We start from the raw sequence: 17143 nt of genomic DNA, 5'->3' as shown, positions 1-17143 counted from the left end.
TTAAAAAAAAAAAAAAAAGTGTAGTTCTGCAGGTGATGACCTGAGACCATTTCTCAGCTCCAATGATTTCTGGCTGATGTTTTCGTCCCTTTTTGCTAGCGGTGCTTTCACTATTGTGGTAGCATGAGACGGAGTGCACAACCAACACAAGCGGCTCAGGTAGTGCAGCTCATCCAGGATGGCACATCAATGCGAGCTGTGGGAGGCAGGTTTGCTGTGTCTGTCAGCATAGTGTCCAGAGCATGGAGGCGCTACCAGGAGACAGGCCAGTACATCAGGAGACATGGAGGAGGCCCGTAGGAGGGCAACAACCCAGCAGCAGGACCGCTACCTCTGCCTTTGTGCAAGGAGGAACAGGAGGAGCTCTGCCAGAGCCCTGCAAAATGACCTCCAGCAGGCCACAAATGTGCATGTGTTTGCTCAAGCGGTCAGAAACAGACTCCATGAGGGGGGTATGAGGGCCCGACATCCACAAGTCGTGTTTGTGCTTACAGCCCAATACTGTGCAAGATGTTTGGCATTTATCAGAGAACACCAAGATTGGCAAATTCGCCACTGGTGCCCTGTGCTCTTCACAGCAGGTTCACACTGAGCACATGTGACAGACGTGACAGAGTCTGGAGATGCCGTGGAGAACTTTCCGCGGCCTGCAACATCCTCCAGAATTTAGTTTAGGTCTGGGAGGAGATCCCTCAGGAGACAATCCGCCACCATCTCAGGAACATGCCCAGGCATTATAGGGAGGCCACACACACACACACACACACACACACACACACACACACACAACTGAGCCTCATTTTGACTTGTTTTAAGGACATTACATCAAAGTTGGATTTGCCTGTAGTGTGTTTTTCCACTTTCATTTTGAGTGTTACTCCAAATCTAGACCTCCATTAGTTAATAAATTTGATTTCCATTGATCATTTTTGTGTGATTTTGTTGTCAGCACATTCAACTATGGAAATAACAAAGTAAGAATACTTCACTCGTCCAGATCTAAGATGTGTTGAGTGTTCCCTTTTTTTTTTTTAAGCAGTGTATATAAGATTAAGTGTTCTCTCCGATAATTGACGTTAACAAAAGGAGGCTGAAACTGGCCAGCAAACTTTCTCTCCTTGGCTCCTGACTGTTATATCTCATGTCTATTCATTGAAAATGTTTTGGTTGATGGATGTAGTAGTTCGTTTGTTTTTTCTACATGGTTATGGAATAAAGCAGTTTATATGTAGCTTATGTAGTAGCCAGTCCGACAGTCCTTTGTGGGCTGGTTTGGGTGACTGATACTTCCTTTTTTTTTTGGTTTTGTTAACTCGACCATCAGCTTATTTCTGTTGTGCCCTTTGTTGAAATAAAGAATTAATCAAGTTTCTTAAGTATGTACCACAACAGCTTGCAAGCAACAATAAATGGAGGTGAATTTTCAAACATGCTGCGTGCAGTGTACAATGTACCAGTGTATAGGATTCAGCCAACTTTTTAGATTAAAAAGTATGTATAAAAAGTGCGGCCTATCCACCAGATTTTATGGTAAATAGGACAGCGGTCAAACTTATTTGTAACAGTGAGGAATACAGATTTAACTTCAAACTCTGAAAAATTTGAAGTACTGTGTGCAAACTGGTAACTGTAAGTGCCCACAATGTAAAGTAAAATTAAACTGTCAGCATATACAAAACTGACTATTTGGTAGGAACAGGAACTTCTTAAGATTGTCTGAAGGCTTGTATTTCAGCATTGTTTTTTTATTTGTTATACTTACAAAAAATATAGACAAACCCTCACCTGTGTTTCTGATGACATAGTCCAACACTACCAATCGCTCAAACTGTGACTGGAGCTGTTTCCTGATATTCTCTGGCAGAGGTTCTGCCTCAAAGCGCCGCAGCCAATAGTCCGCTTCATGGTAACCCTCTACAAACAGCTGAAATGAGCCAACCTAAAAGAATGATGACACAACATAAAATGGGATATCACTTCAGATGTCAATGCTGTACCCTAAGTTGTTTTATCCCAACCCCCTTTTTTCACAACATCTTACATCTACAAATAGGGAGATCATGATGAGATGGCTCTCTCAGATGAGAAGAAAAAAGATCAAATTAATCCCAAGCCAAACTGTGCTCATGTTGGTCATCATGAATTACTTTGAGAGGCTGGTTTTACATTACATCAAAGCCAGCTTTTCTCAGACCTTCAAGCCACATTAGTTTGCTAATAGAGAAAACAGATCCACAAAGGACTCCACAGCCAAAGCTCTTCACACTGAACTGAGCCATCTGGAACACCAGAGGAGTTATGCAAGGTTACTTTTTATGGACTACAGCTCAGCCTTCAATACAATCATCCTGGACATTCTTGTTAAAGACAGTTTGACTTGAGCCACCACACTTATGGATTGACATTCTCACAAACCACCCCCAGACTGTGAAACTTGGAATGGAACTTTCCTCCTCCCACACACTTGCCAGCTAAGTTCATTACTGTACTTCCTCTACACATAACTGTAGCCCAGCCAACCCAAGTAACCCTATTGTCCGATTTGCCAACAACACAGCTGTGGTTGGACTATTGATGAGCTACAAACTATGGACATTAATGAGCATTGCATGTCTCTTTCTGTGTGGACAACATCATAACCTCCAAAACAGTCACAATCTCCCTCAAAAAAAAACATGGCCCTCACCTTCCTTGTGATAAAGGCCATGGAGAGGATCAAAAAACAAAACATCATCAGATCAACTGAATCCAAAATAGACCTTCTCCCATGTGTTTATCGTGCAGGTGGAGGCGTTGATGATGCAAAAATATTCATAATAAACATTGTCCACAAACACCTGGAGCAGCCCAACACCTCAGCCAGACTCCTGTTTTCAGAGTTCTCCCCTGCATTCAACACCCTGCAGCCCCACATCCTTGCTGACAAACTCTCAGCTGTTTGCTAAGATAATCCTCTGGATATTGGACTGACCAACAGATGACAGACAGTTCTGGTCAACAACACATCTCAACCGGCTCCCCTCAGGGCTGTGTGCTTTCACCTGTGCTCTTTATCCTTTACACTGATGACTGCAGAACTACACAGCCTGACTGTCATCTGGTTAAGTACGCTGACGACACAGTTCTCCTGTCAGGCCATCTCAGCACCACGGACAAGCTCTTCAGGATATTGTGGAGTGGTGTGACAGCAACCGTTTAGATTTGAACGTGAAGAGGACCAAAGACATGAGGGTGACCTTCTCTCAAAAGCAGAGGGAACCGTCTGCAGCAGCAAACACCATAATAAACAGAAAGCCTTTTGAAGTAGCAGAGAAGTACAAATACTTTGCGACTACTTTGCTGTCCCTGCTGCAGGACACAGAAGAGAAGAGCAACCTTTGTCCCCAAGGCTGTCCAGCTCCTTAACCTTGTCCCCCCCCAACCCCCACAAACAATCAAAAACAGCCACCCGCCCACGACTTAATGCTTTTTATTATGCTTATATTAGTCTCATGCACTACTTTACTTTATTCTGTTTGATATCAGTTCTCATATCTTACCCATCATTGCACTATGGTCACTTGATTCTTTCAGTACTCATCTTTTTTTATGTAACTCTAGTACATATTTAGTCTGTTGTTCTATTAGCTGCCATGCACCACAATCACTTTATCATTTAGTATCGACCTACTTGCACATCTCTAAATATGTGTGAGTGAGTGTGTGCGCACACACACACACACACACACACACACACACACACACACACACACACACACACACACACACACACACACACACACACACACACACACACACACACACACACACACACACACACACACACACACACACACACTTAGAGATGTGTAAGTATTACTGCACAATAGTGTTTACAGCTGATCAATTCTGCATATATGTCTGTTTACATCTTTAGTCCGATTACTGTCCACTTACACCTTATTTTTTGTATTTTAACTCTCAGGGGGTGGATGAGTTTGCTCTTATTAATGAGATCCTGAAAATAACTGCATGGTGTTCAGTGAACAACCTGGCACTGAACATACCAAAGCCCAAGAAAATAATCTTTGACTTCAAAAGGCTCAGCGCAGACCAAACCCGACATCAACAGTGTCAAGGTGGAGAGGGTCCCTCATCTCTGCTGACCTCTCCCTGACTGATAACACCACAAAAGTCACCAAGAAGGCACAGTCACAGTGACATGGAAGTAGCAGATGAAGCAACAGAGTATAACAATGCTATAATGAAAATATGTGCCTTTATATGAATACTACGTGTAGTTCAACAGAACCACAATATCAACAAACGAGCTGAGAACATACTGTCAACCAGAAAACATGATGCAGCCATTTGATTATGTGGCCGGAGGCAATTCAAACAAAATGCATCGACATTCCCACCCTCATCACATACACAGTCCATGCATCATCCTGGCTCACCTATTCCCCTATTTCTATAGTATTTCAGACCCTAAAAGCAGAATTTTTAACATTAAAAAGAGACTTTTCTTCATATTGTGCGCACACAAAACAGAAGGAGTAAGTTACTCTGAACCTGGAGAGTTAACAACCTCTGTTACCTTGGGTGGCAGGCCCACTCGATGGAAGCGTTTTCCCACCTTGGGGACAATCTCCAAGGCATACTTTTTTCCCCTGGATTTTGCTCTGTCAATGGCATTGTAGTGGAACGTCTCACTTGCGAGAAATACAACCTGATAATAAAGGAATGGTTTGTTTGTTTCATATCGCTATATTATGCAATTTATAGTGCAAAATATTTCAACAATCTACATTCACGTTTAAAGGGTGTCCTGAAAGTTCTACTATGAAACAGGAGTTCAAAGAATTTACATTTTAAGTTCACTGACATGTTGTAAATTTAAAAACTTGCATTAGAAAAAGATGTATATTACAGAGGCTAAATTCATGGTTTGTCCAACCTTATTATTTGGCCATACCTTTGTCTTTGGTACCACTCCAAGACCGAGCTTGGTGTCAACCAGTGATGCAGCAGCCTCTGAAAGGTAACCCTGATTAGGCAACAAGCAGCCTCGGCCAAAACAACAGGGACAGCACAGCTAATAAGAAAAGGAGACAATGAGGAAAAAAGTCAATATATAACTTCACTTTTTACTGTTACCAGTGCTGTGACTCGTATGTTTGAAGTCCTCTAAATGTGCACAAAAAAGACAAAATACTTTAAAATGGTATACCTTGTGAAAATATTTGGTCCATTTGGGGTTAAGGTGACCATAAGGTTCCTCTGACTTTGGTTTGAAAACACCAATAATTTTCTAAAGAAAGACGAGAAGCAAATTAACAAAAACTTTAAACATCGGAGTTATAGCTCTCAATACTGACCATCTATCTGACTCTCAACAAACTGTGAACACCTCTTCATTGTTTCATTACTCAGAGTAGCCACTTTGCAAACTCTTCAATTAAGTGTTTCTTGCCGCCTGTCAGTTTGGAAATAACTATGAGCTGCATATAACCGGGATGGAGTTGTTTTTACGAAATAATGTTTGTTTTAATGTTCTGATCCCGCTCGCTGCAGAGCTGAAGGGGAGGGAGAGACCCATCTGTGTGGAAACATGTACCGCAGTATAATAGAATTAACAAACTAGCCCGGTTCTATGATCCTCAACACATTCAAATCCTTAACAATCTAAGACTGTTATATCGCACACCACTAAGCCAGTTTAAAAGCCAATGTCAGTCAAAAGTCCTTAATCTCCTTCAATTTTTCAGGATCTTAAGCCCTTTTCATACTGTTTTTGCAAAAGTGCACTCCCACCCTGGATCAGATTATCACATCTGGCTCCTTTAATGCCTCTGTTGCTAACTAAGACGATACAGAGGAGGAATCACTTAATCCCCCAGTAATGCCTCTGTGACAATCATATTAAAAGTGAATCATCACAGGGGCTGAAATATTGCGCTGTGAAAAAGCAGTCTGAATAGGGCTTGTGTCACTTCTTAACTCCCTCCTTACCCCTTTAAGGTCTTTGACAAAGTAGCTCCCACTTGAACCCTGGGAAATTCTTTCTGGGAATACACCATTCTCAATGGCTTGTTCGGCCATTTGGATAGTATCTGCAAACTCTGGATCATCAGGGAAACGGTTGAAATCCCCACTGTTGGTACCTAGTGGAGGAAAAATATCTGTTTAACACTGTGATTTACTTTGTAGGAAAACAGACTGTGTTAAAATGGCTTTTATAACGCTTTACCATCTTAAGTCATTCAAAATATGGTGTTAAAAAGTTGTTTCAAACCTTTTTTACCAAGGAGTACATTAATTGTATCAAAGAAAAACTAAGCCCAACCCCCAGGAAAAAAGTATCATATCAACAAAGATTTTTACTATTAATAATCTTATCCGTTATCATTTTAACATTTGAAAATCCCAAAAGACTTTTTCTCCAGTTTTTCTGTTGTTCCAATTCTATGAAGCAGGATCAAGCAAAATCCTCGCTTATTTCAGGAGTTATATGAATCCTTACTGAGTTACCATGAATGTTCAACGGGTAAAAACAGACTACTAAAAGATCTTTCTGCCAGGTGAGTTTCCATGCTCACATCACTCATGTCACGTTAAAATAATATCTTAATAAAAAAGATCATAAAACTCAAGCTCAAACATTTGTTAAAAATTAATCATGAATAAAAACCTTAATTATATTGCAATAGGCACACATCTAATGCAACTACATGTGCAGAAATATTATATAAATAAAAGGTAAAACAATCATGATTTTACAAAAAGCCTGATAAATAATTCACATCCCACAAGGACCCACACTACTTTGTCTCTGATTGGCTCTTGAAACAAGACAGGCAGACAGACTAATATTGAGAGATGCCAATAAAGTATAAGCCTGCTCTACTGAAATGGAATGGATAATTTAATAAACAGAATGAAAGAAAAAACAATATTCTTCCTACCTCTATGGCATCTCCTTTATTATATTGAGAAATATTATGACAGTAAAATGGACATTTCATTTTAGTTACTGACCACTGTGGAATTTTAAGTTTTGTTTTACACAAACACACAAGCAAATAGGGCTTGTAAACAAAATAAATACTTTGTAGTTTGTCATCTGTTTCCAGTTGGTCTGCAACACTATTTTAAACATATTTCTGATATTATTGGAGACTACATATCATATATTCACACAGCACTCTGCAGTCCTGCTTGTATAGCCTTTCGACTTATCGGTTTTAAAGAAAACAGCCTCTTGTTGGGTAATATATTACAACACTTACACATTAAAGTATGCACAGACTCAATGTAAATGTGCACCACCTCCATTCAAACACTGCTGTACCTTTCCATAGAAATGCTTATGTGCAGCTGTAACATATTGGACAGGTGTCAGTTTAAACGAATACTTCACCCATTTGCATGAAGCTTTGTATCATTAGAAACATGATAGTGTTGAATGGTTGTGAATCCAGCCCTCATTTTGCCCTGAGACGAGAAAAATATGTTTTTCTTTGCCTGGAAGTTTTCTTCAAGTAATGCAATATGACGCTTTTTGCATCACATGAAGAAAACTTTCAAGCAAAGAAAAACACATTTTTCTCATCTCAGGGCAAAATGAGGGTTGGATTCACGACCATTCAACACTACTACTAAAAGAAAGATCAGCTGACTGAGGCTTCTCTCAAAACTTGGGTTCAGAAAAAAAATCCAACCACCATTGGTGTGAATGTGTGAATCACGCAGGAGTCGCAGGTTCCAGTTATAATGGTTTAATAAAAAATCGTGAAAGGGTGTACATACACAGGAATGTGTAAAATCTCTTGGCTGTGTATGTTTGTGTGTGTGGTTTCTGAAAGGAAATAAACGAGAGAAATAATCAAAGTGTTAAGCTAACGAATTCCTTTCAGTATAATAAACTAAATGACATTATATTCCAACATAACATACTTAACATAAATAATGTTGGAAAGGTGCACTAAACAATTCAATGAAGCAATCAAATAAGCAGAGGCTCATTACAAACTTGAAAACTCTCTACGTCAACTCACGTGATCATAAAGATCCATATAAACATCAAACATCAAGTGGCTAACTCTAACTTTCGATGATTTAGCATTGATTAACTTTTAAATATACTCACATTCAGTGGACGCACACAAAACGTGAAAAAGAACAAAGTAGCACCCTTTCTGTTACATTGTCAACCTTGCAACTAAACTTCAAACTCTCCGGTCTCTCTCCGTCAAAACACTGACAGACACTACGGAGCCGGAACCTACCACTGTTGTAGGGGAGGTTTGGAACAGTCCAACTTGAGCTGGCCTTTTTAACAACTACCATGTTTCTAATAATACACAGCTTCATGTAAATGGGTGAAGTATCCCTTTAATCTGTAATTTAAATGTATAAAGGGTTTTTATTTCTTTCAGTGTTTTGAATGGTGTACGTCTATGTTTCTATTGGAGGCAATAATTAGATTTTGATTTCTGTAGGGGTTTCTTTTTCATTTTAGTGCAGGTAAATAGGCTCTATGCATGGGGGGCTGCAGGTGATAGATCTTATAATCTACTACTTGATGCTTTAATTTCTCTTGAGCTGAATTAAAGGCAAGGTTGGTAATCTTCTCCAGATACTGTATACTCAGGCCCGCCCCTCCCCTAAATGCAGAACACGCGCTGTGTGTAGGGCCCCGCGATCCATGGACCCCATTTTGCGCAAGTGAATGGAATTTCTCTCGGGATGAATAAAGTATTATCGTGCTCTGCAAACGCGCAAAGGATGCGCATGCATATATTGGCTCAGGTTTATAGCCTATCAATCTATGCTTTTATTGTTCCACTTTTGATATAGGCTGTTCATTTGATTTGTTAGTAATTGTAAAAAAAATTTATTATTATGTTATTGGAAGGGGGGCCCCAAAATAAAATCCAGTTTAGGGCCCCCACTGTGTATACTTCTTAAAATTTTGGTTGCAGTTGTCTTCATTATGACACAAATTAATAATTCATGTGCTCTGAAAAAGAAAAATTTGGCATCTGTAGCAGTTGTAAACTTGTAAGCCCACACTCAAAGAATGAGCTGAAATCCACTTCTGGAACAATGGTGCTAGTTTATTTAAGTGAGGGGCACAGCTTTTGAGGGAGTACAGAGGGAAGGGCACAGAGGGATTGCTACTTTCAAAGTCATGCTAGTTTACGAAAATTACCATCCCTGCCTTACAGCATCTACCTTAAGTAGATGCTGTAAGATAAGTGCGTTGGAATTTTTCACTCTCATCGTGTCTGCAGCTAGCATGACAATGTCAACGTCCTTTCACAGTCACTGTAGTCTGAACGTCTCCACTCAAGCCACATCCACACATATACGGATATTTATAAAAACCTGTTTTTTCCCCCCTCCGTTTGCAAAAAAAAATCCTGTCCACACCAACTGTTTTTCAAAAAATATCTCAGTCCACATCAAAATGCAAAAACAAGATGATGCAATGTAATCTGTGGAATTGGTGGCCGGCTGTTTAATTACTACATGGATCCCGTCTATAACGCCCAAGCACTGCGGCAGACCATGGGCACGGTAAAACGCTATGACAACTTCTTCTGCTTGGGGTCAGTGGGTGTGGACTGTAGCTGTTTCCATTCAATTCAATTCAATGTTCGTGAAGCTTTTTTACGGCCCTCATGGGCGCTTTCATCTTGGAATTTTGACGTCATTTGCAACCAGAGTCTGTGCAGTAGAGTCCAGCGGGAGGAGCCCTGGAAACACACCCCGCCCATTTGGCGTACTGCTGCGATGGCTTACGCAGCCCAGCTACGCCAAGAACTTAAGAAATTCATCTACCGACCATAGGTGAGTACAAAACCACCATATATTTCAAGTCAAATATCTAAACGTAGTTAATTCCAAATTAAGAAAATCACACTTTTTATATTAATTACTGAATTAAAATGTTTTTTCTTTGTGTCCTGCATGTTTTGTATATTGCTACTGGATGGCTTGAATTTCCTTCAGGATCTATCTATCTATCTAAACTCTGTGGGTTATTAAACCATTTATTTTTGGCAAAAAAACAACTAAACAATTTTAAGCTAAGTTAGCAACAAACTGTGTAGGATCTAACGTATGCTACTGAAAATGGTATATGATAGAAAATAGTGATAAAATATGCACATAGTACTTAAGTCACATCTGCTATCACTAGTTACTTCAGTTCTATGTACAGGTAGATGAACATTTATGTAAATAATGTGTGAGAGTATATGTGTTTCTGTGCATTACTGTGGAGTTGGTAAATGAATCAGTTTCACTAAGGTTTCTGTTTGTATGGACCTTTTCTCTGGTTCTTTTCCTTGTCTAAGTTGCGTATCTCATTGTAATTTATTAGGGTGGTTGCCTGAAAGGCAAACCACACTACTACTATTGTCGATATTATTAGTGTGAATGCTCAAGCATTCACACTATTGTTATCCAAATCTTTATTATACCGATACTTCTACTTCCGTACGTTTTTTGCTTCGCTTCTACTCTTCAGCCGTTTGTGCTACTTTCACCGTTCAACTATCATTCTGTTCAGCTTTTTCTGCTCAAGTGTGCTATGACTTTTCACGTTTGTACTACTTTTACTTTTTAAATTATTTCACTTTTTCCACCAAATTCTGCCCCATTGAAATGAATGGGAAATGTTTCACTCAGAAGGTTGAGTGTTCGATCCCCAGCTCCTGCGATCAACACTACTTTTCAACCATTTGTGCTACTTTCACCGTTCAACTATCATACTGTTCAGCTTTTTCTGCTCATTATGGCTATGACTTTTCAAGTTTTTACTACAGTTTTTTCTGCTATTTCCTCTTCTTCTGCTTCTTGTATTTCTGCTTTTGCTACATCTTCTTCTTCTGCAGATGCTTTTACTTCTTCTGCTTCTTGTTTTAGTTTTGCTACTGTCTTTGCGTGTGAATGCATGTGAAGCATTCACACGCATTTTCCGCAGGGAAATGCAATTTTTCTAGTTATTCTTCGCCTTATTATATCCTCAAAACGGGCCGCGCTACTCCTCCCACAGCGTTTGCGCCACACACACAAGAAAGGTATCAAAACGACCGGCTCGGCCCCAAAAAGTGTGCTATTACTTTGTGGAAACCTCGGGCACACGGTTTGGACACAAATCCAGTTTAAGTGACAAAAATTTGGCCAAAATTCTCCCATTCAAAGTAGATGGCAAAATTTGAAATCCTAGAGTGTAACTGCCAAAAAGTTCAGTTTTGGAGACATAATTGTAAATCGCCATCCTGAAGTCATTGTTGCTCGCATATACAAACAAAATACATCAAAATAAAGCTCTGAGTGTCCTCTCACTCATAAAGCAAAAAGTAAAAACATAAAATGTTTCAGTCTCCCAGGGGAGGAATTTGTTTGACAGTCACGCACCACATACACACACATTGGCCTCTCACTCTAACTGACCTCCAGAATTTCACAGTTTTCACTCATGTTTTAAAATTGCGACTGTGGTCCCAGTCTGAATGTTAAATACAAATAAAATACATCAAAACGTGCGCCTATTTGTTCTGTCGCTCACAGTCCAAACGGATCTGTGATATCATGTTTAGTTTTCGAGATATTTGAGGTTTTGCGAGCAGTGGTAAGCCCATTCAAATACATTGATGGAATGTTCTGGCAGGTCAAAGCTGAATGTCAACCAATCACTGAGCAGCAGGTATTCAGAGTTAAGAGTGATGACATCATCGTTTCAGTGTGACGGAGTTCTGTCTTAGCTGTTAGATGGCACCATTCTTACTTCTGTCCCACACATGCACGCACACACAGACACTCACGCACACACGGCAACCACCCTCACAATTTCTGCAGGAATTGTCTAGTTAGGGTGGTTGCCTGAAAGGCAAACCACACTACTGCTATTGTCGATATTATTAGTGTGAATGCTCAAGCATTCACACTATTGTTATCCAAATCTTTATTATTATTATTCCACTTCCGTGCGTTTTTTGCTTCGCTTCTGCTCTTCAACCGTTTCTGCTACTTTCACCGTTCAACTATCATACTGTTCAGCTTTTTCTGCTCATTATGGCTATGACTTTTCGCGTTTTTACTACTTTTACTTTTTAAGTTATTTCACTTTTTCCAGAAAATTCTGCCCCATTGAAATGAATGGGAAACGTTTCAGCTTTTCAACCTTCTTCTCAGCCTTATAACTTCTGCTCTGTTCAACGTAGAGACTTCCTTTTTGCTTTAAAACGTTCACACGTTCTTCTGCTACTTTTGCTACATTTACATTGGTTTGCTATCTTTTATACTTTTTAAACTATACCTACAAATGTTTGGTGATGTTTTTTACAGTTTTCTCCCTTTTTGAATGGGTGTCTATGTGGTGGAATGTTCAGAGCTAGAGTGCGTGACATCATCGCTTAGAGTGCGGCAGAGATGTGAGATTATTTCAAAATCTCGCGAACAAATTGCTCTAGCGACCACAATTTTCACACCACATGACTAAATTTACCCTCAAAACGTAGGAAAACTTGTCCTCTCGCTCACATTAAAATTTCAGGACAAACGGAGCTACGGTTTGGACACAGTGAGCTTCAAAGCGGCAGGTGGTCCAAAAAACTCTCCATCTGCGATAATGTTAAAAGAAACGAAAAATGTCAAATGAAAGAAAAATTGACTAAGTTTTTACATCGCTGTAGTTCCAACATTTCTTGGATGCCAGACATAAAAATTACATCAACGCGTTCAGCTATCTCTCCTCTTGCTCATAAAATCATCATTCAGCCGCGAACTCTTCATTTTACCCCTTAAAATGAGCACTGAATAGGGAGATGTTCCCCCATTTTCTCAGTCGAAGCTGCCAGCTGAATGCAGTTGCTCTTGATTGCACTTACACACACAAACACCCTCCCCTCCACACACGCACACACATGCATTGAACTTTATACTGTAAATGCTTTTCTTCATGATTGGCGGCTGTGGCTCAGTTGGTAGAGTCAATCGGAAGGTTGAGGGTTCGATCCCCAGCTCCTGCGAGTGACATGTCTGATGTGTCCTGTTCTTGTACAGATACTTTCAATTTCTTCTACTTCCTTTTACTACTGTTTTTCTTCTTCCACTTTTCTTCTGCTATTTCCTCTTCTTCTACCTCTTGTTCTTCTGCTTTTACTTCTTTTTCTGCTTCCACTTCTTTTACTACATTTTCTTCTATCACTATTTCTTGTTCTTGTACAGATACTTTCACTTTCTTCTACTTCCTTTTCTCCTTTTACTACTGTTTTTCTTCTTCCACTTTTCTTCTGCTATTTCCTCTTCTTCTACCTCTTGTTCTTCTGCTATTTCCTCTTCTTCCACTTTTCTTCTGCTATTTCCTCTTCTTCCACTTTTCTTCTGCTATTTCCTCTTCTTCTACCTCTTGTTCTTCTGCTTTTACTTCTTTTTCTGCTTCCACTTTTCTTCTGCTATTTGATCTTCTTCCACTTTTCTTCTGCTATTTCCTCTTCTTCCACTTTTCTTCTGCTATTTCCTCTTCTTCCACTTTTCTTCTGCTATTTCCTCTTCTTCTACCTCTTGTTCTTCTGCTTTTACTTCTTTTTCTGCTTCCACTTTTCTTCTGCTATTTGATCTTCTTCCACTTTTCTTCTGCTATTTCCTCTTCTTCCACTTTTCTTCTGCTATTTCCTCTTCTTCCACTTTTCTTCTGCTATTTCCTCTTCTTCTACTTGTTCCACTTTTTCTTCATTTTCTGCTAATTCTCCTCTACTTCTGCTAGTTCTTCTTCATTCAGCAGCGTTTCTGCAACATTTCAGCAGGAAGCATTCACACGCATTTTCCGCAGGGAAATGCAAATTTTCTAGTTATTCTTATTATATCCTAAAAACGGGCCGCGCTACTCCTCCCACAGCGTTTGCGCCACACACACAAGAAAGGTATCAAAACGAGCGGCTCGGCCCCAAAATGTGTGCCATTACTTTGTGGAAACCTCGGGCACACGGTTTGGACACAAATCGAGTTTAAGTGACAAAAATTTGGCCAAAATTGCCCCATTGAAAATGAATGGCAAAATTTGAAATCCTAGAGTGTAACTGCCAAAAACTTCAGTTTTGGAAACATATTTGTAAATCGCCATCCTGAAGTCACTGTTGCTCGCATATATAAACAAAATACATCAAAATAAAGCTCTGAGTGTACTCTCACTCATAATGCAAAAAATAAAGAAATAAAATGTTTCAGTCTCCCAGGGGAGGAATTTGTTTGACAGTCACACACCACATACACACACATTGGGCTCTCACTCTACCTAACCTCCAGAATTTCACAATTTTCACTCATGTTTTAAAATTGCCACTGTGGTCCCAGTCTGAATGTTACATACAAATAAAATATATCAAAACGTGCGCCTATTTGTGCTGTCGCTCACAGTCCAAACGGATCAGTGATATCATGTTTAGTTTTTAAGATATTTGAGGCTTTGCGAGCAGGGGTAAGCCCATTCAAAGACTTTGGTTGACATTCAGCTTTGATCTGCCAAACTGCCAGAACATTCTATCAATCAGTGAGCAGCAGGTATTCAGAGAGTGATGACATCATCATTTGAGTGGGACCATAGCAGTGGGACAGAGTTCTGTCTTAGCTGTTAGCTGACTACAGTTAAACAGTTTTACTGCAGTATAACTCAGAAACACAGACGGCAACCACCCTCACAATTTCTGCTGGAATTGTCTAGTTGTTTTTTATTATCCTCATTTTAGACACAAGGAAGAAGAAAGATGGCTGATACAAATACCAGAAGTAAGTGTAGCAATCAGGGTTGTGTAAACGTTATGTATCCTATTGAGATGTATGAGGTTAATTATTAAAAAAAATGCTAAATGTTTCATACATCTTTCATACTGTACCCCTGTCATCTCACCTGATTGTCTCCCTTACTTTTTTCTCCTCACAGCAAACACCTTTGGACTATGGAAGTAAGAGAACATGCAAACTCCTCACAGAGACTCCTGTCGGACAGAGATTCAAACCAGGAACCTCCTCACTTTTATACCTGAATCACCGTTCAGACAGTGTGTTATAAATAAAATAAAGTATTCATTGATTTGAACCTTTTCTCTCCTATTTTAAGCTATAAACAATATGACTTCTCATGTTCTTCTAGGGTAATGACAGAAGTCACAGTCAGGCAACAAATAGCTTTAAAAGTACTTCAACACTTGAGTATTTAACATTTAATGCAGGTTAGTGTTAAAGAAAGCATACACATGAAGAGAGTGGAGTGGTATGATACAGACGACTGAGAAGGCAATTACATTTATATTGTATTCAATCATATAAGAAACACATTAGTCTTGTAACTTACTTTAACAAATATAGATTTTGCTTAAAAACAGTGTGGTATTTTAAGTTACTTTCTTTCACTTGGTTGTTTAGTTAGATGGAGGTAGTATTTAAGTAAGGTTTTTGTGTGTTATACAGGTTTGAAAGAGGCAAATGAGTACACAGTATTTTAAAGCTATAGCAGATTAATCTAAAAATAACAAAGAAAATGTGGCTTATAAGAAAAACGTCTGTCTTAAAGGGATACTTCAACCATTTGCATGAAGCTGTGTATCATTAGAAACATGGTAGTGGTGTTGAATGGTCGTGAATCCAGCCCTCATTTTGCCCTGAGACGAGGAAAATATGTTTTTCTTTGCTTGAAAGTTTTCTTCATGTGATGCAAAAAGCGTCATATTGCACACGAATACAAGTAAACAGTTTTTTTTTTTTTTTTGTTTTTTTAAATCTCCACCCTGGAATGCGTTCTTCAAAGTATTTGTTGACAGACAGACAGACAGACAGACAGACAGACAGACAGACAGACAGACAGACAGACAGACAGACAGACAGACAGACAGACAGACAGACAGACAGACAGACAGACAGACAGACAGACAGACAGACAAAAACTCCATTGTCAATAGTCATGTAGAATGAGAATAGGATGCGGATGGGAGGCCAAAAGGGAGAGAAAATACTATGTTTTCCAAAAAATCCAGATAGGTGAGGATGTGGCCTCAGACTCTGTGAAACAGTGCAGTGCTGCAGGTAGTGCATGCTGAATGCACCCGCAGGCAGCAGAGATATGTTGTCAAAGATTAATCAAGAGATAACTTTAAATGACTATAGACCCGTTGCACTGACCACCATCATCATGAAGTGCTTTGAAAGATTAGTCATGGCCCACATCAAATTCTCCCTTCCCTCCACCCTAGACCCCTACCAGTTTGCATACCGGGGCAACAGATCAACTGAGGATGCAATCTGCTCTGCTCTTCACCCAGCCCTCATCCACCTGGACTCCAAAAACTCATACGTCAGAATGCTGTTCATAGACTTCAGTTCAGCATTCAACATCATCATCCCTCAGCAGCTGATCGGCAAACTGGACCAGCTGGGGCTCAGCACTTCTCTGTGCAACTGGCTGCTGGACATCCTCAGCGAGAGGCCTCAGACTGTGCGGGTTGGCGGCAACGCATCAAAAACCACCATCCTGAGCACTGGGGCCCCCCAAGGCTGTGTGCTCAGCCCCCTGCTCTTCACGCTGCTGACCCACGACTGCACTCCATCCTTCAGCAGCAACCACATTGTGAAGTTTGCGGACGACACAACAGTGGTCGGTCTCATCTCCAACAACGATGAGACGCACTACAGGATGGAGGTGGGCCAACTGACCACGTGGTGCAAAGACAACAACCTCTTCCTGAATATCGACAAGACCAAGGAGGTTGTCGTCGACTTCCGGAGGGCCCCCACTCCCAAACCCCCCCTGACCATCGACGGTGCTGCTGTGGAGAGAGTGAGCAGCACCAAGTTCCTGGGGGTCCACATCAGTGAGGATCTCTCCTGGACAGCCAACACCACATCACTCGCCAAGAAGTCCCAGCAGCGCCTCTACTTCCTCCGTAAGCTGAAGAGAGCACGAGCACCCCCACCCATGTGCTCCTTCTACAGAGGCACCATCGAGAGCATCCTGACCAGCTGCATCACTGTGTGGCTGGGGAGCTGCACTGCTGCCAACCACAAGACCCTGCAGCGCACAGTGAAGGCGGCTGAACGGATCATCGGTGTCCCGCTCCCCTCTCTTCTGGACCTCTACGGCACCCGCCTCACCCGC

General features: G+C 40.5%; 2 protein-coding genes and 1 long non-coding RNA gene across 3 annotated transcripts in view; 1 reads left to right on the top strand and 2 right to left on the bottom strand.

Annotated features, from left to right (window-relative positions):
- LOC306819949 (alpha-2C adrenergic receptor-like) overlaps nucleotides 1–17143 on the bottom strand; it is a gene marked incomplete at its 5' end in the record, with an annotated part of 139580 nt that overhangs the window by 85046 nt on the left and 37391 nt on the right.
- LOC306820133 overlaps nucleotides 1–17143 on the top strand; it is a 43476-nt gene that overhangs the window by 9794 nt on the left and 16539 nt on the right. The gene's annotated exons all lie outside the window — the stretch shown is intronic.
- pi4k2b (phosphatidylinositol 4-kinase type 2 beta) overlaps nucleotides 1–17143 on the bottom strand; it is a 50348-nt gene that overhangs the window by 26376 nt on the left and 6829 nt on the right. Inside the window, exons 2-6 of the mRNA XM_079337836.1 lie at nucleotides 5995–6146; nucleotides 5213–5293; nucleotides 4958–5077; nucleotides 4580–4711; nucleotides 1786–1939 (exon numbers count right to left, since the gene is read on the bottom strand). Coding sequence (XP_079193962.1) covers nucleotides 1786–1939; nucleotides 4580–4711; nucleotides 4958–5077; nucleotides 5213–5293; nucleotides 5995–6146 — 639 coding nt within the window. The remainder of the gene's footprint in view (nucleotides 1–1785; nucleotides 1940–4579; nucleotides 4712–4957; nucleotides 5078–5212; nucleotides 5294–5994; nucleotides 6147–17143) is intronic.

The sequence above is a fragment of the Symphodus melops genome (assembly GCF_947650265.1).
Source record: "Symphodus melops genome assembly, chromosome: 2".
NCBI lineage: Eukaryota > Metazoa > Chordata > Actinopteri > Labriformes > Labridae > Symphodus > Symphodus melops.
Note: the sequence above shows the minus strand (reverse complement) of the source record. Positions and strands in the feature narration are given on the sequence as shown.